The sequence below is a fragment of the Sinocyclocheilus rhinocerous genome, unplaced genomic scaffold (genome assembly GCF_001515625.1).
Source record: "Sinocyclocheilus rhinocerous isolate Xijiao unplaced genomic scaffold, SAMN03320098_v1.1 scaffold988, whole genome shotgun sequence".
NCBI classification, from domain to species: domain Eukaryota; kingdom Metazoa; phylum Chordata; class Actinopteri; order Cypriniformes; family Cyprinidae; genus Sinocyclocheilus; species Sinocyclocheilus rhinocerous.
This window is the reverse complement of record NW_015650363.1, coordinates 2180181-2204512: the sequence shown is the minus strand read 5'-3', so window position 1 is coordinate 2204512 and position 24332 is coordinate 2180181. Positions and strand designations below refer to the sequence as shown.

The window sequence follows — 24332 nt, the reverse complement described above, 5'->3', positions numbered from 1 at the left end:
GTGTGTGTATATATATATATATATGTGTGTGTGTGTGTGTTGTGTGTGTGTGTGTATATATATATATATATATATATATATATGTATGTGTGTGTGTGTGTGTAAATATAAATATAAAATGTAAAACAGTATAATATTAAATATATACTTACCTATGCAAAATATTATATTATACATGTATTTAATTTATTAGGGCTATCAATTCAAATATTTCATTATAAACTGTTTTGTAAGTAACATTTAAAAAGACAACTAAATAATTAGTCTTTGTATAATTATTAGGTTCAATAGAAGGAAATTATAATGTCAAATTTAATAAGCATTAATGCCATTTAAAATTAACTACAGTCATTTATATAAAATACGATTGCACATACAGTATATAAATATATTCTTAGAACGGTGTAATTTGTTGCTTAAAAACATGTACCACAGACCTTAATTTACCCGAACATTGACAAATACTTCCTGCTGACAGAAGAAGAGCTAACCATGTGGGAAGAAGACCCAGAGAGCTTTGGTAAATGTGAATTATGAGCTCAGAAACATATCTAAAGCTGTGAAACTTTTTGTTTTTATATTTCTAGGCTGTTTGCCATTTGTAATCAGAAAGACGGTAGAGATGAGGAGTAGAATTTGATACACGAGACAGAATCTGGAATGACATATGAGTGCCACAGCTGGACATGGCAGGAGCATGTGCACTAACTGCTAGGTCACAATTTTTTTGTAAAATAAGTTGACAAAGAAAGTGTTATAAGATATTAAGCAGACAGTCTACTAATACTCTACTAACTGCTAGTTGACATGTAGTTGCAAAGTTACTTACTGTTAATAGAATGTCTAAAGTGGACTATCGAAATAAAGTGTTACCAAAATTGCCATTGTAAAATCCCACTACCGCTGATCTTACATTTTAGAACAACAAACTGAACTGTACTGTTTCAGGTGTTCATAAATGATGACCATATATGGCTCAGCCTGTCAAAAAGGAAGGGGACAGCATAACCAGAATGCATGAATTAGTGAGGTGAAAGTAGCTATGACAACAAATGTACTACCCATGAACTTGAAGTCAAGAAGCTGCTCTTTCTTGTCAGTTAACTGAGCCCTGTGTAGTGTTATGCCCAGAGATGCTGAACCATACCTGCTGCAGTAATTTAACACATGTAATTCCTTTCAAGGAAATGGGTTTAGCAAAGTACAGTAATTTAAAATCCCTTTGTGTACTTTGCTGGTGTCATTTTCTAATCCATATTGCCATGGTCCAGTGATTTGTTTCTGGTGTTGGGAATGCCAGTGATTCGTCCAGCGGTCCTGCTGTCAAGGCTGTATAATTGCGATTAATTTAGTGACTCAGCAGCAGACCTGATTGTTCTGGCCTGTTGATAACCAACCCTTAGGAATATAAGGTGACTAGAGATGATAGAGGAGGTTGACATCACTTTTAACGACCTACTCTTTGATTGGATCATGGGTAGAGAGAAATCTGCCACATCTGTCAGGTGAAACAACCAGTATATGGTTTCTGAGAGAGGCTGCCTGAATGATAGAAGTTGTGAAGGTTAAAAGAATGGTTATTTAGTGACCCTCATTTCTTTGCTCAGCCTTTTTTTCTTACATAGAACATAAAAGATAGTTTTTGAAGAATATCCTTTTCTCTCTTGTCAATATAATGAAAATGAAATGGGACTATGACTGTCAAGCTCCAAAATAACAACGGAGCACTGTAAAAGAATCATAAAAGTGGAGAAATTCAGCTCACTTGACTCAATGATTCAGTTGCAAACTTGCAATGTTACCAGCCAACTGGAGTTAAAGATTTTCAGTGAATGATGACTAAAATCTTTCTCTGTTTGTCACAAAGTATTGGAATATTTTGCACGAGTATGATGATTTTGCTTTTTGAAGCTCGACAGCCTTAGTCCTCCTTCAGTCCCATTATATTAAAAAGAGTGGACAGGACATTCTTCAACAAAGCCGTATGGTTTGTAATGACATGAAGATAAATAACTGGCTGAATTTTTAGTTTTGGGTGAACTGTCACTTTAAAACGGCATGATATATGTTGTGACAAGTTGTGTTTAACATTCTTTCTTCAGCTGTGGAAGAGACAGGCGGTGACTCCTGGAAGTATAGTTTGCGGGTAAGTGGCCTCTCTTTCCATGAAATACAGTTTGACTGATTTTATAATTATTATAATGTTTAAAGGTGCTTTTTTGCATATGGAACATTTCCATTTGCTCGTCTTTTGGTACACCACCTTACACAGAGATGTATTCCAAGGTCAACGGAAGTGTCAGTAAATGCAAAGTGACTGAGTTAAAAGGAATCAGGGGTCTGTCTCATTTCTGTGGAATTTACATAGGGGGGCCGTGACTCTACAGGGTCATTTGTTACTGCCCTCATGTGACTTGATTTGCATTACATCTGGCTGCCTACTTAATGTGGCTTTTATGTCCTGGCTTTAAAATGACATTGATTGACTAAACTTATAACCTCAAGCAAGAGTAGCATTTTACATCACATTTGTCATTTACTCAGTGAAAGATGCCGCTGTGGAATCATTTTACCTTCAGGTAATTTCGAAAGGGAATGTCTTAATTATGTATTGGGCTTAAGTAGTCTTGCTTGTCCTCTGAGTGCAAGTATTTATAAGCAGTGTGAATGTTGCACAGCAGCCAAAGAAGTGGATCTCAACTCAACCTATGCAAAGGCTTCATTTAAAAAAAAAAAAAGAAAGAAAACTCTTTTGACGTTCATTTCAAGAGCTCTGTAAGATTGCGTCCAATCAAATTGCAATATTTTGGCAGTATAAATAAATAAACAAACAATAATAAACAGTACAAATAAACAATAGTGATGATGTCCTTAAGTGTCCTGAAAGGTGCCTATAAGTGAATTGTAATAATAATAATAATGTATTTATCTGGTATTACAACTGTAAAATTGTAATACTAATATTTGTGGCTTTTTAAAAGTTTTCATTTTTTAAATTTTATGCTGTCAGGCTTTTATTTTGGCGGAAAAATGCATGGGGGTCCCAAAGGTTCTCTTTTGTTGACAACAATTGGTTTATAAGTGTTTCTCATTACGAGATTGGAAAGATGGTTGGCGCTTGTTGCATCCTCTAATGCAATTCTAAGCGACCCAAACACAGAGCAGATGTAGAGATGAGTTGTTGTAGAGCAGCATTTACTGTGACCCGAGCTGCTCCAAGGCACAGAAAACACTCGATTATCAGCTGCTATGCTGTGCCTCACTCTGAATCATTCAGTGCGTATATTGAATTAATTAAATCGCAACCTTTCCATTTTAATAATCGCACTAAGCCATACCGCAGTTTTGGTTTTGATTGATCATGCAACCCTATTTGATAGAAGCTAAATCTTTGAAGTCTTCCGAACCTCCGGTCCAGAATGAAGTCTTTTCTCTTGCGATCATCCATAGCCAGTCCAGGTACCTGCCCTTATTGATTTAGTTCTGAACTGTATTGATTATGTCAGATTTTCTGAAGGCATAGAACATATGATTTGACATGTGTGGTGATTGTTGAGCTTGGCACACTTGTGATATTTGACCTTGGGAAGTCAGTGTCCCAGCCTGTAGTAATAGATGCTGAAGGTCTCGCACCCTGACCCCTCCTTCAGTGCAAACTATTGATTGTGTTGGCAAGAGTGATGGATACCATGGAAAACCCGATGGTTTTCTTTTCATGTTTATGTTGGTGGGTAAATGTTTGTGTTTAAATATTGTTCCTGTATTGAATGCTTCCTCATGCCCTTGTCACATCGTGTTCTCTTTGTTTTAATCAATATGTTTACAGCCGTGCACAGAAGTGCTTTTCTTGGACATTTTCCACAACTACAGTCAAACTTTGACACCGGTACTTCTAGAGATGGTGCAGAATCTTCAAGGTTGGTTTTATTTGATGTGTTGATAAATACTACTCTATCTATCAAATTAAATCAGTTCTTTAAGAATTATTTGACACAAGTATATTATAAAATATAAGGCTAGTTTGTGGTGACACTTTATTTATTTATTGTTTGTGAATCATTAACCATGATTTTCTATAAACAGTTCTTGTTTACATTTGACTTGGATATAAATTTTATTTAGTCATTTGGTCATTATTTTCTTCAATTTTTTTAATAAAAATGGTTAGTGTGTTTCTTCAACCATAACTAATTCCCTGCTGGGCAAACCGCTTAAACAGGGTTATTGCCAAGCTGGTTAGGCTGTTCTGTTTTAAAGATTGTAGAGTGGCTTTGACCAGCTTAAACCAGCTATGACTTGGTTTTTCCTGGTTTAAGTTGTTGCTTTTTTCCTGCAAGGATGGATTCATTATGCTTTATTAAATCGAAAAAGTGAGCATGTTCATGCTTGACTCCTGGCATTCAAGGACACAGTGAATGAATTATACAAGTCAAAGCTTTTAATGTGCTGATTAAAGACTCGCTGATCAAATGAAACTCACTGGTTAAATGAACTGTCATTATGTTGTGATAATGGAAGAAATGTCACATCTGGAGCAGGAGTAGTTAAGAAAACGCTGAAAAAAATATTCTTTTTTTAATCTGAAATTTCATACTTCAGGTCCCTTTTTATCTATAGTAATTAACATGTTAGCTTCTTTCGTCAAATATTTTGAAAAGACATTTTGAAAACACATGCCTTGCCATCAGTTCTTCAAAGCTCTTTTTGTTTCCAAATGAGGGATTTTCTCTACCTTTTTTGTGAGGAAAAACTGACAAAGTCATCTAGGGTTTTACTTTAGATGTGGACTTTTTGATTGTAGCCTTTCAGAGCAAATGTCACCTTTATAAAGCACACCCCGCTAAGCTAAAACAGCTCCACCGTTACTGCTCCGCTTAGAGCTGCGTGTAGCAATTAAGCACGCACTTTCAGCCAAATACAAGGACCGTCTGACAAGTGTTTACGCTCTCATTGCTTTTGATCTGGCTCGCTAATTAATTAGTGAATGACTCAAATGAGCATTCTGTGTAAATGAGTTGATTAAAATGTGCTATGATGATTAAATTAGGACAATGTGCTAAACAAATATTCTTATGGACATTCATAAGGATCTTTGAGTGTTTTGGCTTGGAATTTGGGTGTAGTACATTTAAATGACCTTGTTTTATTAAAATGATGACAGCAACCCCGCAAGTGCTATTTTTTGCAAATCATGTGTCATTATATTATGAAGTCAACATCATTATAAAAGTACACATTTAGATGATAATTCTGATAATGACCCCTCAGTTAATTTCCTAGTAGTGTCATTCTCTTTTTCTCTTGAGCGTTTCCTGTGTTCTAATTATACATGGACAATAAGGAGCGTCGCCCCCTCATTGTCGCTTTGGGATGGCTAATTGTGATTGGTTAAGGGAAATGGGACAAACGTTTTAGTTGCTTATGTGATTTTATTACACGCTCTGCCACTTTTACTACTGTTTGCAAAGTGCTTGTTTGCAAAGTGGTTAGGTCACAGTTATTACAGATGTGTGAAAGTGCTAGATGTTCCCAACAGGCCTAAAGCACATTGTGTGCAGATTGTGAGGGAATGAAAAATGTTAAATTGTAAAAATCATAGTGCCTGCTTTCTCTCTCTCAGGCCCCAGTAATGTGGAGGACCCCGTGCAGATGCTCATGAAGGATGCAGGTACCATCATGCATTACTGGTTACACTTACACACACCCAGCACCTTTCTCTTCAGTAATACAGTGGGGTCCAAATGAGATTAAAAATCTGGCTCAGATCTAATGTAAAAATGTAAATAATAAAAAAAAAAAATTAAAGAATGTTCTCTTGTGAAATTAAGAAATATTGAAGTTATTTAAGCATGCACTATTAGTAATGTAAAAAATGTAAATATTTCACATCTAATCCTTTATATGTGTGTGTATTACTGTATATTGTAACATTTTTTTATTATTTAACATTTACTATTATTTTTTTATTTAAAATTTAAGATGACTTAAAACTATGCGTGGTGAATTAAATGCATTCAATTTCCATGCGTTATTTGTTTCCTTTGTACATAATGCCAAATTGACATTCAGTTTTTCAATTAAAAATTAAATGGCAATTTTTTCAAAATCATTTGTTTCTTTGCAGTTTACAACGCCGTGGGTTTAGCTGCTTATGAATTGTTTGACAATGTGGACTTTGATCAGTGGTTCAAGAACCAACTCCTTGGGGAGCTGCAAGTCAGCCATAACAGGTATGATTTAATAAACATCATTAAACTCCTCTGAAAGCCATTTTAACCAGTTCATTAAAAAAAATAAAAAAACTGCAAGTTTAGTTTACAACGCCGTGGGTTTAGCTGCTTATGAATTGTTTGACAATGTGGACTTTGATCAGTGGTTCAAGAACCAACTCCTTGGGGAGCTGCAAGTCAGCCATAACAGGTATGATTTAATAAACATCATTAAACTCCTCTGAAAGCCATTTTAACCATTTTAACCAAAAAACTGCAAGTTTAACGTCTGCATTAGTGAATGAAGCCAGAAATTCACAATATGACGTTTCACATCAACAAACATAACATCTTTAGCATTGTTCTTTTGTAGATAAAAGGGTATTCACTTCTAGTATTGTTTTTCCCAGGAAGTGATGTCACTCCACAGGTGCTTTCTCTCAGAAGTTTTTTTAAATTTTTTTTATTGCATTACTCCTCTGTGAGCTCAGATAGGCGCTTTATCAAAAAGAATGTGGGATGAAGCCCAGCACCTTAAAATTTCTTGCTGTTTTGCTGTGATTGCTTCTGGAAACCTAGGTTGGTTACATAAAAGTGTACAGGTATATGGGGGGTTTGGCCTCAGGAGTTCGAAATTGTGCAGGATAACATCAAATGCTGAATGAGGACAGCCCCTGGAAAGAGCTGATATCGAAGTCTTTTTAAGAACAGCATAAAGATATCGAGATTTAGATAACCCTCTCAGATGGGAGCCTGGATAATTTTTACACTTTGCCTCAATGACATTTACTGCCTTCTTACAAAAGCAGCATTATATAAGCTGTGGCTGACGGATTGGTTAAACAACGTTCTTCTGGGAGACTCCAGCGGTGCATTTGATGAGGTCATGAGACTTGGGAAGATGTGAGGTATCAGATATGTAAAACAAACGTCCTGTAGAGAAAGGTGTTGAAATATTTATTGAAGGACATGAGGGTTAAGAAAATAAAAGGGATTTTAAAAGCAGAGCTTAAGTAGGTGCAGAAGTGTTGGGGTAGATGACTTGACAAGCTACTCATAATTTGCAGTAGTTAAACTACAGTCAAACTACCCATTCAAAGTATTTAGCTACACTACAAGATAGTAATAAAAAGTTGCTAGCGACACTGCCTTTTTTAAATGGGGCTGTCAATCAAATTAATATTTATCTCTTAAACAGACATTACAAAATGACTGTTTCTTAATATAGTGACTTCCGTCAGTTCGCTGTATATTATAAAAAAATATATAAATAGTGATGTAGCTGCTACAGCACTACTACTTAGTAAAGTAGCTCATTAATTGAAAAACTTGTTTTGTGCTACTAAAAAAATTTAGTTTGCACATTAAATATCGCATGCGATTTATCGTGCAGCCCTAGTTTGTACTGTAGTTTTGCTACTTTTTGTTATTTTCTCCCCAACACTGCTGTACAATGCCTGATGCAGTTTTGTTGACAGTTCTGTTGGGAGGACAAGACAAAGATACAAAATTAAAAAAAAATAGGTAATGAAGACTGTTACTCTACACAAAGTGTAATTTATGACTTTAGAGAGAGAGAGAGAGAGAGAGAGGAGACACAGACCTCTGTTGTGGAAGATCTCATTATGATCGCATTTGAAACCATGATGCAAGTGTCTCCTTCCATTCACCGCTGTTTGTTTTTGTTTGTCTCTTTCTTTCTTCTATTGAGTAAGGAGAGAGGGATTTAAACCTAATTTGCATATTTCATTACATTGATGTTGACATTAAAATACTCCATGAAATTAAAATTTGAGTTTTGTGGCTTAGTCCATGTTTTGAGGTCATCTATACTCTAGTATCGTTCAAATTTGCATTCAATATTTTTTTATTAATCCTTTGCATTAAATTTATATTAAGTTGATCAAAAGTGACTAATGACATTTATATTATTAAAAAATATTTCTATTTCAGGAGCTGTTCATTTGAACTTTCTGTTCATGAAAGAATCCTTTGAACACTGATAAAAATATTTCTTGAGTAACAAATCACCATATTAGAATTATTTCTGAAGGATCATGTGACACTGAAAATCCAGTTTTACCATTACAGTAAATTACAGTTTAAAATATATTAAAATAGAAAAGTTATTTTGTATTGTAATAATATTTCATGGCATTACTGATTTACTATATTTTTGATCAAAGAAATGTAGCCTTAGTCAGCATTAGAGATTTATTTAAAAAACTTTCTTAATAAAAATCGTACTGACCCTAAACTTTTAAACAGTAGAGTATAAAGCATATTTATAAATGGTAACAAAAGTACATTTTAGCAGATATACTTTTAAAAATGTACAGTTTTCCAATAAAATGTAACAGAAATATTGATTACTCATTTTGCACTACATCAATTTTGCAAATTCTTTCAGAGAGATGGCACAGTTTATTTGAAATATTTTGTCCAAACTTAGTTACAATAAAAAATATATCAAAAACAGCAAGAAAACTGCACTTAAGCGATTTTATAAGGTATTTAAAAGAATAAAGGAACTAAACTAAAGAAATATCCAGAAATAAAAGTTTGCTGAAAAGTACATTGGAACAGATTTGGAGAATTTTAGCATTATATCGCTTGCTCATCAATGGATCCTCTGCAGTGTATGGGTGCCGTCAGAATGAGGCGGCAGATAGAAACATAACAGTCCAAAAAGTGTCCACATGACTCCACAACAATTAATGTTTTGTGAAGTGAAAATAAGTGAAAAGTGTTTGTAAGAAACAAACCCATCATTAAGGCATTTGACTTCAAATCGTCATTTTGATGGCACCCATTCACTGCCGAGGATCCATTGGTGAGCAAGTGATGTAATGCATGTAATAAAGTTTCTCCAAATCTGTTCAGTTGAAGGAACAAACTCATTTACATCTTGGATGGCCACAGGGTGAGTACATTATCAGAAAAGTGTAATGTTTGGGTCAACTGTTTCTTTAAGGAAAGAGAGAGGAAAAAGTCTTGCATTTCAATGTTCCACATGTGATTGTAACAGTCTATCTGCAATGCCTGTATTGCAGACGATGTATGTGCAAGTATGTGTCGGTGGGCTTTCGTGTGGCTCCAGTGGGGATCAGTCAACCACTCGAGTGCATGAGTGTGTGTTCATGGGCATTGAGGTGGTCTCTGCACTCGCTCTTGACAGAGCAAGCAAATGTACGTCTGCCACTCTTTAATCAGGCACATTTGTCACTGTCATGATGAGACAGCATGCCTGAGAAAGGCTCAGAGGGATTTTCAGAGAGACATATGAGTAACCCTGGTGCTGACATCTGCTATCTATGACTTGGGCTTTGGGATTTGACAAGTTTATATTCAGCAGGATGTTACCAATATGCATTATACCTTCGTAATTCGTCCCCATTGCTTGTTTGAGAAAAGGCTGCAAATCCCTTTGACCTTGTACACTGTCATTTCTCCCGACTGGCAGCCCTCCAGACCCTCCCATTGATTCATCACTTTGTTTGACCTACTGTATCACTCTGTCGAGACTCTTGCGCTTTGCCTTTGCAGACAGATTATCTTATCGCTGATCTTGTGCCTTTGAGGTCAAAAGGGGCAGCTGCACTGAACAGGTGTTGCTAAGGATCAGATCAATAGACTGGGGAAGCCTGTTGCATCCGTCTTCCCCATTTACAGGAACTCTGTCGTGTTTCTTTTTCGCCCTGGGACTTTAACGGGACACAATAAGCTATTACCTCCTATGGATAGATTATGGCCCAGGACATTGGGGACAGTGCACTGGGCCACTAAGTGGCCTTAAACCTGAATAAAAGAATTGGTCATTTTGAAAGATGTATGTTCCAGTATTCTAATAAATACGATAAATGATCAAATAAAAATTAAACATGCATATAAATAAAAAACTAAAATTAGTTTGATTGAGGGGCAAGTATATTAAAGGGGTCATATGATGCGATTTCAAGTTTTCCTTTCTCTTTGGAGTGTTACAAGCTGATTGTGCATAGATAAGATCCCTGAAGTTGCAAAGACTAAAGTCTCAAAACCAAAGAGATATTCTTTATGAAAGTTAAGACTCTGCCACGCCCCCCTAAAACGGCTCGTTCTAACACACCCCCACATATCTACCTCACTATGTGGAAATATTACCATAATGCCGCCCAAATGTGCACGCAAAGAAAGAAGGCGTGGTTTCACTAACCACAATTAGTGTTGAAGCAGCATGTCAGGGAGACGCTGTGTGTTTCTAGACGAAAGCAAAAGCACTTTATTTGGCCTTCCGAAAGTAGATGCATTAAGATTACTTACAACAGAACAGCAATGCATTTTATGGACGACCATTTCGTGAACCTAGGAGAGAAGGTAATTCTGACTTTGCTATGACAATCTGGCGCTTCTGAATCAGCTACTGTTTTGCTATTAGTTTAAGTATTTGCTATTGACTGTTAAAATGCGGAGTTTTGCGCAAGGAGGGGGCTTTGTAGAAAACGAAGCGTTTGAGAGAGGCGGGGCATAGAGGACCTACAATAATGTACCGTATTTGAAAAATAATGTGTTTTTTGAACATTAAAGCATGTCAACATATTCTGTTACACCAAATACACAAAATAATGATCTTTAAAAAAGCATCATATGACCCCTTTAAGTGTGGTAGGGCCAGGTATGGATGCAGATTTGCTGATTATGTTCAGATTCACAAACTCTTGATTCAATTAGATTCATATTTTTGATTCCATATGGTTCGATTGCAATTCATGTTTGTATATTTTAGTTATAATGTCAGTTTTGAACTCTGTTTCTACTAATGTTGTAAATTTATACAAGGCTGTGCTTCAGACTGATTAAAAGAAACAAAAAAATATTCATTAAATGGACAAAACAGAGTCATTTGTTTGTGAATCAGACTACATTGGTCGTGCTGTATAACATGAAAAGGCTCATACTGTGAGAATAATTTGTGAATCGGACAGCACTGGTCGTGCTATATTTTTTGATTCACTAACATGAACTGGCTCATACTGTAGGAGTCATTTGTTTATAATTCAGACTTCACTGGTCGCACTGTGTAAAGAGTTGTGTGTTCATGAATTGAACTACACTTGTTGTGCTGTATCTTTTTAAATTCACTAACACAAACAAACAGGCTTGTACTGTATGAATCATTTGTCATGAATTGAACTAAACTACACTGGATGCACTGCATATTTTTCATTCACTAACACAAACAGGCTTGTTCTGAAAGATTTGTTTGTTCATGAATTGAACTACACTGGCTGTGCTGTATTTTTTTGATTCACTAACACAAACAAGCTTATACTGTAAGATTCATTTGTTCATGAATTGCCCTACACTGGCTTGTGCTGTATATTTTTGATTCACTAATGCAAAACAGGCTCACACATGTTCAGGCTCAGGCTCATTTGTTTGTAAATCGGGCTACACTGATCATATTGTATGTTTGTTTCCGCATTCAACTCCTGTGGACAGCTAAAAAGAAAGAGATTTCCTGGCATTTATCTTGCAAACTGTAACTCAAAATTCTAATTCTCACTAGGGCTGTGCGATTTGGGGGAAAATATCAAATTGCGATTTTTTTGACAGATATTGCGATTTGATTTGCGATTTTACATTTGCAAAGTCAAGCTTCAGCTCAATATTGTCAATAATGTGCAGCACAGTATGGGTATCATTACCCTGCTGAAAAAAACAATAGAAACCATCACAGAAATTCGTATAGTTTCCATTAAACCATTACAAAATTCCTTTTTGTTTTGGGCATTATTCCAATAGGAATTACTGTTGTTCTATTGGTTGCCATCTGCCAGATTACATCCCACCAATAGAATCCATCAAATAGACACCATTATAGTTTACATTAAAACCAAACAAATTCCCATTATAACCCTCCATAATCCATTACTTTTTTTATTGTGTTTTGGGAGGGGTTCTATTGGTTTTTTTCTTCAGCAGGCAAGATTATAATGGTATAACTACTTTTACAGAATTAACTTAATTACTGAATTTCACAGAAAATATTTGTTTATTTTTTATAAATAAAGAACTATTTCTTAAGTCAATTATTAAAGTATTACATTGATTTATTCATTTTAAGTATTTGGGATTTTAAGAGCAAGTGGAAAATGTGCTGAATGTTTCATTTCATCCAAGTGAAATTAGCAAGCAGTTAGACTGAATTTACATTCGTTTTAAACGCGGAGCCAGGCGCGAGTCGACACAGGTTGCGCGCGTGCGTCAAGCCTCGTCCATACTGCCAGATGCGCTCGTGAAGACTTGCGGTGCGGAGCCGGGTGCGAGTATAAACGAGCATTACGAGATGGGCTGCGTGAGTGCGGCAAGCATGAACGGCTCGTCCGTGACGCGGGGTTCGCGCCGCGTGGGGCAGAGAGGAGCGAGTATGAGAAGCATTCAGAGACACAGGCTGTGTGTGCGCTCTTCTGAATTGGGAATAGCGAACATGCATCATAAATTTATTTCAAATTAATCTGTTGGGGAGATAAAGTGTGTAAGATAACGTTCACGTACTAACAAAAACATCTAAGAATGTATCTTTTATTCTCCAGTACTGAAAACAGAACCGATACGGGAGCTTTTGATATGCGCTGTGACGCAGCTCTTGGAAATTACTTTTGTTCGTTGTCTGTCATTTCGAAGCTTAAGTTGCATACGGTTTTCTTTAGTTTTAATTTGCCTAACTATCGATCTGACCCAGTAGACGCCATAATCCCACTCTGTCTCTCTCCCGTCCCGCGTTCCGGTTTATTTTTTTGATTTTTTTTAATGGTGGGTGTTTACGCAGTTGGCTAGAGCAGTGCTGATTGGGGAGAACGGAGGTGCGCTCACTCTTGCCCAGGGCAAGTAAGATTGGAACTCAAGGCTGGCAGTCATGCAACGGAGTAATATCGCGTCCACGTCGCAGGCTTTGCGATTAGGAAATCGCAACGTCTCAAATCGCGATTTCGATTCGATTTCGATTAATCGCACAGCCCTAATTCTCACTGGAATAAAATCCATCTTTGCTACCTCCACTCTTTGAGTTCTTGAAGGCAAGCGTCCTTTCTTTGCCCTAGCTGGGTCAAGTCCTTTGGTGCACGTGGAGAATCAGGCCAGTGCTCAGCGACCTTCGGCCCCTCGCCACATACCATACTCTATTGCGTTTCAAGTACAGCGCAGCAGCCACACTGCAGGCAAACTCGAAGAACAGCAGCATGTGTGAAGGTGATGGTCAGCGTGCGATTCACGGCAGCGTGAAATGACCTTTCAGCTCAGAGCTTCAGCATGGCTGCTGTGGTGCCAGTTCAGCTTAAGGGGGACTAAACTGTGTCGAGTGTTAAGTCACAGATGTTACCTCATCCCAAACTCACACTAATGGATGTGATATGACCCATTGCATATGTTTGTTATGCAGTGTGGTTAATTTGCTTAGCCACCAAGGCGCGCCAGTTTCATTTGGATTGAATGGCCACTGTGGAATTTCTAGGAAGTCAGTTGAGAATCAAAGTTTAGAGGTATATCAGCAAAGAAAAAAAAAATTGTAATTACAAAGATTACACCAAGAAACACTGAATTTAACTTGAACTTTTGAAGAAAGAAAGACTTTATTTACAAAATAAATTTTTTTTACAGTGTGTGAAATGGTCATTGCCTATTTCCTTTAATTTTTTTCAATAATTTTCAGTTTTTTGGGGTTGCTGTGCCATTTTTGTCCTTCATTTTTTATTCATTTATTTGTGAATTATTATTTTTAATAGTATTATTCTATAATGTAGATTTTAAAATATATTATTATTAATTTCATTGATGTTATTTTAATTAAGTCTTTGTTTTCTGTCTGAAATTATATTTCACTTTTGGACAGGCAGATTCTGATACGCTCTTCAGTATTTTCTGTACAGCAGTTGTGGATATATTGTGGTTCATGTGGTTCATATTTTGAAATGTTCTAATGTTCTTTCTTTCTTTCTTTCTTTCTTTCTTTCTTTCTTTCTTTCTTTCTTTCCATCCGTCCGTCAGTTTGTCTATTCTGGCCCCAGCCCCTCAACAGCAAGTAAAAACAAAAACAATTGTGGTTGGTTACAATACATGTCAGCCAGGTGATCTCTTCCCTGCCTTAATGGCTGATTTTTGGCAGACTGGACCAGTGGATTGGACTTTATGCTACAATTCAGAATTCTAGCAATCCTTCCCCTTCCTGTCCAAGTAGGCGTCTCTTGGCCAGAATAAGTTGCAGCCTGGACCAAATTATGCTGATAGTCTGATTATGTGTGAATACATTTTGATCAGGCAGCATCTTGTTGTCTGAGCGAGTGATTCTTGGCAAGAACAAACTACAGACTGGACCAGATTTTATGCTGATCATAACTGTTAGTCTGGGGTGGCAGATTGTTCCGAACTAAAACTTAACTCTCAAAGCAAATATACACATTAGCAAAAGAGTCACAGTAAAATTGTGTTGGGCTCCTTTGCTTCTCATCATGCTTGCTTCATTATAATGGTTTGATGCTCATTAGAGGTGTGTAATTGAAGAAGCATTGCTGTGTTTTGTCTCTGTGTGTTGCATGGAAGGGATCTTATGATGACTCAGCTATTTGGAAACGGTAATGGAGGGTACTGGAAGCAATGTTTTCATTACAAGTCCCTCTGCTGGAGGCCTAATTGTCATTGAACAGTAAGTTGTCATAAACGGGTACTTTCAGCCTTTCAGTGCTTGTGTTCATGACAAACTAAAGAGAGACAGCGCACAAGATTCAGTCTCCTTTTATAGAGCTTCTCTTCCGTACCATTCTTTTTGACACAGACAAGACTGAGGTTATCAGCAGTCTTTGAGTGACAGTCTGTTTTGACGAGTCTGAGCTGCAGCCACTTGACAGCAGCCCTCTTTAAAATCAATCATTCACTGTGAATAGAGGCAGAGTATTATGGTCAGCATCTTTCAGGCCTACTGAGAATTAGGGCTGAACGATTAATTGCATTTGCGATAATATCGCAATATGAAAAAACACGATTTTTCAATCGCAGAGACTGCGATTAGACTCGGTCACGTGACACGCCAGAGTAAAGAGTTGTGTTCCACTTGAAGATTGATCGGTGTAGCCTTTGACATCAAAGTACAGCGAGAGAAAGCATATGGAGACGTCCGCGCTCTCTTATAGCTCTGGCAGTACTTCGATGACACACCCATCGGTCTAAGCAGCACTGCTTCAAGTCAAGCACGGGCCATCAGCAGAAAAAGAAAAGAAATAAAACAGTAAACAGCCAAAGGACGTAATTAGAATGGGAGATGGATCTTGATCTCGGCTTCACTCACCGTGTCTATACCGGACGCTACAGTTGTTGCGTCACGCCGCAACAGCTTTGCACTGGACGCGACAAAAGTAAAAAAATCGCAATTAGATTATTTTCCAAAATCGTTCAGCCCTACTGAGAATATATTTGTTTTTTCCCCTCTTTAAGATTCAAATACTAAATTGCAGAATTTGAATTCCCTAGCAACCACACATACAGTGGGTATAGAAAATAATCAACACCTTTAAAAGAATCACATTTTGTTGCTTTGCAGCCTGAAATGAAGACAGACACAGTTTTATCCTGCTGTATTTACTCGGTGCAACTTATAAGTGAAAGATATAACACCAAAAAAAAAACAGAATCTCAGAGTTGGAAAAAGGATCAGTCCCTTGTGTGTGTCCTTTTTTATTAACCACCTTTTTCTCTAATCACAGCCTTCAGTCTGTTGGGATATGTCTCTGTCTCTACTAACTTTGCACATCTCGACTTTGCAATATTTGCCCACTCTTCTTTGCAGAACTGCTCAAGTTCAGGTAAATTTGATGGTGATCGTTTGTGGACTGCAGTCTTCAAGTCATTCCACAGATTTTCAATGAGGTTTAAGTCTGGGCTCTGACTGGGCTCTGAAATATTGGATTTCCGCTAGACATATTATTTGGTGTTGAGGCCAGATAATTACATTTTAGTCTCATCTGACCATAACACCTTTTTCTATGTGGCCTCAGAATCTTCAAGGTGCGTTTTGGCAAAGCTCAGTCTGACTGCATGTGGTCTTTCTTGAGGAGTGGCTTTTTTCTTGCAACCCTTCCATACAAGCTCCATTTGGGAACAAAGTCAGAATTACAATTCTATTTATCTCTATAAAAATTAGTTTTTTTTATCTCACAATTATTTTTTCTCTCTTCTAAAAATTGTGTGACTATCTCACAACTCTGACTTTTTTTTTTATCTCATTTTAAAGTTTTTTTTTTTTTTTGTTGTTGTTGTTTTTTCTGACATGTTGACTGTTAAGTTTGCACTGAGTAAATACAGCTGGATAAAACAAAAACTGTGTCCTTCATTTCAGGCTGCAAAGCAACAAAATTTTAATTTAATTAATTAATTTGATTATTTTAAAGAGGGGTGATTCTTTTCTATACCCACTGTTAGTGGTTAAACGGATCGTGTTGATCCGTACGGACCAAGCCCCACGGTTCGGCACACATGTGATCTGCGGATTATCTTGCTGATCCGAAAAATGATCCGATCCGTGGGTCAAAAACCGTAATGTGATCCGAACCGTGAGATTTGTGATCTGTTGAACCAGTACCCACTGTATATGAATGTAACCAACTGGAGGTCATAACTTTTTCAATTTTCAGTGCGACAGTCACAGCACTCTGATACATTTAATAGTTCTTTCACCAGTCATACAACGGCAGGAACTCTGTCCCCCTTTTCCATTTTTTTAAGATGTGTTTTTCACTGTAAAAATATAAAGATTGCCCTGAGGGCCCATGCTGTGAAAACCCCTTGAGTCTTTCCTTTTAAGGACTGACATTTTATTTATTGAAAGATTGAGCAGAACATTGGCAAAAAGTTGCATAAATCTGACGTGATTCATTAACTACTCTTAGACACTACCTCAGGCGTGCATACAGTACGAAGTTTATGATGTATATTACCAAACAAACAATGCAAGCACCTTCTTTATAATTTGTGTTCTCTAGGAATTAATTAATTTGCCGCACATGGGTCTGAATATGGTTTATTTTTCATGTTGTTTACTTTGTCTGTCTGCCTGCCTTGTCTGTCTCTGTCTGTCTGTCTCTGTCTGTCTGTCTGTCTGTCTGCCTGTCTGCCTGTCTGTCTATAGGTTATGTATTTATGTATGTGTGTAAAGGTCTTGCACATATGTTTTACTTTTTTTTTTTTTTTACATTATATATTTATTTTCATATTTATAATAATCTATCAGATTGCAATTTCTTGTTGTTTTTTTTTAAAGTCATAATCTTGGGGACATTTGTGTCTATGGCTTTTTGTTTGTACCCCTCTTGTCCTTTCCAGTATCCATTTAGCTCAATAACCTTCTTGCCGCACTGCGTATTAAATTCCTATTAAAACTGAATTAAAATGATTTAATAGGAAAAGGAGGTCTCTTCGGAGATTCCTTACACTAAGTGAACAGGAAGGTAAAGTATCCTCGGCAGCAGGCCTGTTTACCTTTATTTGCATGTTTATATGTTGTACTGTGCTCCGTTGAGAGTAATCATTGGCTACATGTCATTTAGCAGATGTGTTGTAGAGCAAACACAATGTTTTGATGCGTCATTACTAGGGCTGCACGATAAATCGCATGCGATATTTAACGCGCATCTTGTCAGAAAGCCGGTTCTGTAATCAGCGGTAAATCTCCATCACGTGCGTGCTTTCACATTGAGCAGCATTAACTTGCGCAGCTCGTCTGTGAACAACGGCTCTGTGTAGTTAATGCTGCTCAATGTGAAAGCACGCACGTGATGGAGATTTACCGCTGATTACAGAACCGGCTTTCTGACAAGATGCGCGTTAAATATCGCATGCGATTTATCGTGCAGCCCTAGTCATTACCTTAGAGTGGACTCATTATGACTTGCAGCGTGGCTAATAAGTTTGATCTCTCTGTGGAGTGACCTTTATAGTTAATGTAATGAGGTGCTGGTAATATTAGTTGTGGTGGTTTTGGGTGCGACACTGAAGTTTTTATCACCATCGGCTCTAATTACTCTGTCGCTCACTGGCAAGCAGACGAAAGCGACTTAAACCCCTGGCATGCTCTCTTACTTTTTATCAACGCCAGTGGCACAGCAGCCTGTTTCTCCAGAGATATTTTCTTCAAAATAATAAATACAAAAATAAAAAGCCTTGAAATGATCCCTACCAGTCTCTCTTTTATTGTCTCCTCCAGTGACCTGAGAGATCCCTGGGGCTCAGAGTCATGCATGCTTTACTTTTGAGAACTGATCCTGCAAAAATAGTTCAAAATTGGGACTGGTTTTTGGTGGGAAATGCAGGTTCTTTACAAAAGCAAATAGCCCAATACACTGCTTCTGATGTATGTATTTATTTATTTATTTCTGTTTGAGTCTTATTTTAAATATATTTATTATATCTATCTGCACTGCAGGCATCCATAAGAAAGTTATTCTGAGACCTGAAAGCTAACAGCCATCTCTAAGATGTCTAGCACGCACTGTGGAGCGAGGAGGAGAGTGAAAATTATTGACAAACATAAATCAATGTACGGATGGGTGAAAGCAACAGACTCATATTTAAAAGTTATTAACCCACATTTTACAGTTCATCCTTCAAACTTTTGTCACCTATTGTTGAGGACAAATGAAAATGAATTGATTAAAGTGCACATTGAACACAGAGAGCAGGGCAGAATAGCCAGAAAGTTTTAGTATGCCATATAATGCCATGTACACATGCATATTCCACAAGATGTACACTTTAAACCTCTTTAAGGTTTAATGAGAATAAAGATCTTGATCGGGAAATGATGTGCATTTCAATGTGGCCAATGAATAAATGTAACAATGATTATGAAAATTAAGCATTGATTAGGTTATTGAGTGGGCATAAACTGTGAAATATTAAGGTGCCCTTAGATGTACTTCTGTATATGCCTTTTCTAAGACATGTAACGCTTGAATAAATTTCCACATACACTTTAATTGTTTAATCTCACAGTATAGAGATATCTGGGTATTCTGTAGGTGGAGTACATTCAATTGTTCATGTGCGCATAACTTTAAGATAATTTGCAATTATTAAAGGATGGTCCCACTTTATATTAAGTGGCCTTAACTACTACAGTATGTACTTACATTTAAATTAATCATTTGGTACAATGCACTTATTGTATACATACATGTTTTTACATTGTACTTATATTTAAAAAATACCTGCATGTAATTACATCTGTATTTAATTTCAGTAATTACATTTATAATTACTGTTGTCCCATCCCTTACACCTTAACCCACCCTTAAACCTATCCATACCACCAAACCTGTCCCTAACCTTACCTGTTTCCCACCACAATAGCAGCAAAAGTGTTTTGCAATACAATATGAACACAATAAGTACATTGTACTTATTTTTGATGTAAGTACATAGTAGTTAAGGCCACTTAATATAAAGTGGGACCAAGGATTTTTTTTTATTCATAGGAATATTTGGAATTTTTTAACATTTAGGATTATTATACACGCATCTTTTTGAGCCCCCAGTATTTTATTTTGGACTTGTGCCAGGTTTTCTTTCTTTGTCTTTTTTTTTTCTGAACATAAAGTTACTGCAAATAAAAAAAAAATTTCTCCTTTTGAATCCTCCTGGGAAAACAGGAACCTTTATATTGTGCAGTATTCATGGAAATTAGTAGAGCTTAAGGTATGCTGAATACAAGATTCGAAGATTAAAAGACAGTTTCCAGACATTCTCTATTGTGTCTTACCCCTGCAATTCAGAGCCTTACCTTCTCAGATAAAAGAACCTTTTTAAAGGATTTTAAGCCATTAACAGGACAACACACAGGAATGCTGATTTTACTTATTTTGTTTTTTAGGTACAAGTTGATCAGAAGGCGGGTGATCTGGCTGATTGGACAGTGGATCTCAGTGAAGTTCAAGCCGGAACTGCGACCCCTGCTCTACGAGGTCATCCTCAGTCTCATGCAGGACCCCGACCTTGTGGTAAGTGAAACTTACAGGATGTCCAGGTTTTTTAAAGGGGTAGTTCAGCCAAAACACTAGTACTCTGTTTCATTTACTCTAACTCTGCTGGTCTTTCCTTTCCATACAACTACAATGAAAGTAGACAAAAAGAACACAAATGCGCCATAAAAGTAGCATAAAACAATACGAAATATTAAATTACTCATTGAAAATCTGCTCTAAATGTCCTTGTCTCATTCACGAGAGAGGTAGCTAAGTCTGGTTCATGAATTATTCATTCTTTTCATTTGGATCTTTACAAAGAATCAATTGGTCCAATTCACAAAAACTGGTCTGAACGATTCACTGACCTCTTTTGTCATCCTCTTAAGCTTAAGCAAACTTTTTCAAAGCTTTCAAGCTTGTTCCCATTGTAATTGCATGAAAAAGAGTGTCAAGCGAATTGTTTAATTTCTACTTTTGTCTTCCTCAAAAGACATATACATATTATTTTCCGTATGATATTTTCTGTATAATATCAAGCAAGCTGATGACTACACACGACCATATGTCGATTTACTTGTGTTATTTTAATATTATTTATATACTATTATAGTTTAGAAATGATTATCTAGATTTTATTTTATTTTTTCAGTATTTTAATAAATATTATAATACATATTTTAGTTTTCATATTAAATGTAGTAATTTATGTTCTTGTCATTTTTTTATTATTTTTTGTTTTTAAATATTACTATTTAGATTTGATTTTTTTTTTTTTTTCAGATGCCGTTTTAGTGTAATTTTTGGTGTTTATTTCCAGTTAGTAATTTCAGTGCTTCAACTTATTTCAGTTAATAGCCAAGGCAACATTTCTGTACGTTTTTTGTCTAATATTTATATTTTAGTTTTAGGGCTATTAAATCGATTAATCGCATCCAATATATATATATATATATACATATATATATATATACTGTATTTATATACTGTATACAGGGGCGTGTCTAGAACATTTTAAACGGGGGGGGGGCAGGCCTCAAAAGAGGGTGGCCGCAAAATGACCAAAATGAGCATGATGGGAAAAAAAACATTGTAGAATCTATGGTACACTATTAAGAAGTGCTAACACGCAAATGTTATCTTAGGGAGCCATTTCTACCTGATCTAACCCTTAAATTTCATTTTATCACTGTAACCTAATGTATAGGTTAATTGGGTTAATATTTTTGGATTGAATAAAATCAAATACATTAGATGTTACCACATGAGAAATTGTACATATTCAATGAAGAAAAACACTTAAAGGGACTTAAAGGCTTTACTCAAATGAAAACACTTTCAACATCCTCATGACAGTACATGCTGGTTTTTTCTCATATCTAAAGGCTACAACACACACCAGTTTTTGTTCTGTGCTGAGTTATAGAATCGAAACCTCTCATTATAACACACTTTGTAAAGTTTCGGGAATGACATCTGCATATTTATACGGGATTCACTTTCGAAATAGCAGTGATTGACATAGTGATAACTATAACAATGGATGGGACAATATTAAACTGGGCCTGGTTAATTCGCTTTTATTGTAGAACTATATATACAAAATACAAATGCACGAAATAAAATAATTTAATAAATGCATATTTACAATAGGCGCTTAACTCAAATAAGTAGTAAGTAATAAAATAAATAACTAGAGAAGGCTGACTATAATCAGCTTGCTTCCATTTAGTTGGATAAGCCTACTCGTCACCTGAATTAAAAAAAAGCTCTTGTCTTCAATGACGCAAGGACAAAGTTTGAGCTTTCACACGCAATATCGGAGTGAGAGCAGAGCCAATTCATAAGAGAACACTGTATATTTTAAAGAGCATTTCCAGTTTTGTGTGAGAGTGAAGGAAATCCGCTTGTGAGTGGAGAGATTCGTGCTCGCGCATTACGTTACTGCGCTCTCGACATTTGTCATTAAGATAACGCTATAGAAACCCCCTAAAATTAAGTATATAGAAGAGAAGAAAGCCATCTGAGGAAGCTTCCTATTGCCCATGCCAGGATCCGCCACTGATGCCATTAGAAATTTTATAAAAAAAACAAGCCAATCGCAAGACATCTGGTGGGGGAGGCACCTGGAGTGGCCAACCAGATTTCAGTGGGGGCCGGTGCCACCCCTGGCCACCATGTAGACACACCCCTGACTGTATGTGTATATATATGTATATATGAGCAATATCACACGAGTAGTATTGCGTTTATACAACCGTTCGACGGCACGAGTGTGTAAATATATAAGAAAAACAACAACGGAGTGTCTTTAAAAAACCTTTTGTGCAGAACTACTTCCTTCCGCCACAGATTCAGTCTGACAGTTTAACAGCTGAGCTCAAGATTCGTTACTAATTAGAAAAGTCACTTTAGAACTAGTAACGAAGGAATGTTGAGTTGCTTCATTGAAAGCTTATTGTATTACTGTATTAAAAGCTCTCTGTATTATATATATAGAGTATTATGAGAGAGAGATGGACTGAGCGAGTGTGATTACCTGCATCTGATACAGCATTCATTCTTCAGCTCACTCTCATCTTCACAATAAAACATTAGTTTGAATGTCCACTGAGGTACGTGATATCTTTGTCGAACGATCCTTTCATCTGTTAAAGGGTGATTTCCGATGACAGCGCTGCTCAGTGCATTTGTTAACTGCGTCTTACAAGCTGTTATTAAAAGTTAAAATAATTTCTGTTTCAGTCTCTTTCAATATAAATGTCTTTACTGCTGACTCGTAAAACAGTCTCTTGTCACCATCTAATGGCGGAACAATGTCACAAAAATCACCATCACGAACACACACACACACGGTTTCCCAATACTAAATACTACTAAATAGTATTTATTGAATATTAAACAACAACAACAGCCATCATAAAAGTTACTAGACAATTCAGTCAGAAGTACAAAGTCAGCGCTCTAATATACAGCATTAAAGTTACATAAAATATAGCGTGATGAGATTTTGCCCTTAGCCAAAACTATTTGCTCTGGAACAAATAATAGATTAATGAGACCAAAGACTGCCTGTTAGAATTACCCAAAACGAATTATATCTCATGTTTCACTACTATAGAGACATCAGAGCCAGCGGCAAATTCCAGAAGATCTGGCCGAGGTGAGGCTGCTCTCGGCGGGTTCATGAACGATGAACGGCCGCTGACGCCCTGGAGCTCACATCTCCGAAAACGTTGAATCAAATTTTCAAATAGACTTTATGTTTATTAACAAACCGCATATTTGAAGTCTAAACAAGTACATTCTCGCCTAAAAAAAACTCTTAAAACTACATTCCGTGACACAAACACAGTATTATTTTAAAATTTTAGTGGATGTGGGTGTCCGCCACACTCGCGGTAAGAAATACGGGAAGCAGAGTGATACAAACGGTAAAAGGGTGTTCCTGTAGCGATACCAGTACAATATCTCACGGTTCTCAACCAATCAGATTTGAGAACCAGAACGAACTATTGTATAAATAATAATAGCAGACGATTTTCAAAAATTAAAATAGGAAAAATATGCAATATGAAAATAATTGAAGAAAAAATGTGTTTTACTGAGAAAAAACAAGATTTGGTTTTTAAAAAGCCTTTTTCCAAAAGGTACATCTGGAAAAGGGGGGTCGTCTTATAATCAGGGTCGTCTTATATTCGGGCCAATACGGTACTTAACTTTTTTTGTCAACAGGTTCCACGTAACTGGGTTATGTTGCATTTAATTAACATTATTTATTTCAGTAAACGTACTTTTTTATTATTCAATACCATTTAATTGAATCAGGTTAACATTCTTAATTTCATCCAAAACTATTAAATTCAATTATCCTAAAATTAATATCAAACAAAAATAAATAAATAAAACAAGTAATCCAGTTTAATTAATTGGTTTATTTAACGAATGTGTTAAAGAAAAAAGAAAAAAATAATTCATTACATTTATATAGCGCTTTTCTAGGCACTCAAAGCGCTTTACATTGTCAGGGGGTATCTCCTCATCCAACACCAGTGTGCAGCATCCACCTGGATGATGCGACGGCAGCCATAGTGCGCCAGAACGCCCACCACACACCAGCTTATTGGTGGAGAGGAGA

At 36.5% G+C, this 24332-nt stretch overlaps 1 protein-coding gene across 1 annotated transcript in view; it reads left to right on the top strand.

Annotated features, from left to right (window-relative positions):
• ipo11 (importin 11) overlaps positions 1 to 24332 on the top strand; it is a 174434-nt gene that overhangs the window by 59879 nt on the left and 90223 nt on the right. Inside the window, exons 12-17 of the mRNA XM_016516984.1 lie at positions 462 to 520; positions 2103 to 2146; positions 3827 to 3917; positions 5621 to 5668; positions 6125 to 6230; positions 20104 to 20230. Of these exons, the coding sequence (XP_016372470.1) occupies positions 462 to 520; positions 2103 to 2146; positions 3827 to 3917; positions 5621 to 5668; positions 6125 to 6230; positions 20104 to 20230 (475 nt within the window). The remainder of the gene's footprint in view (positions 1 to 461; positions 521 to 2102; positions 2147 to 3826; positions 3918 to 5620; positions 5669 to 6124; positions 6231 to 20103; positions 20231 to 24332) is intronic.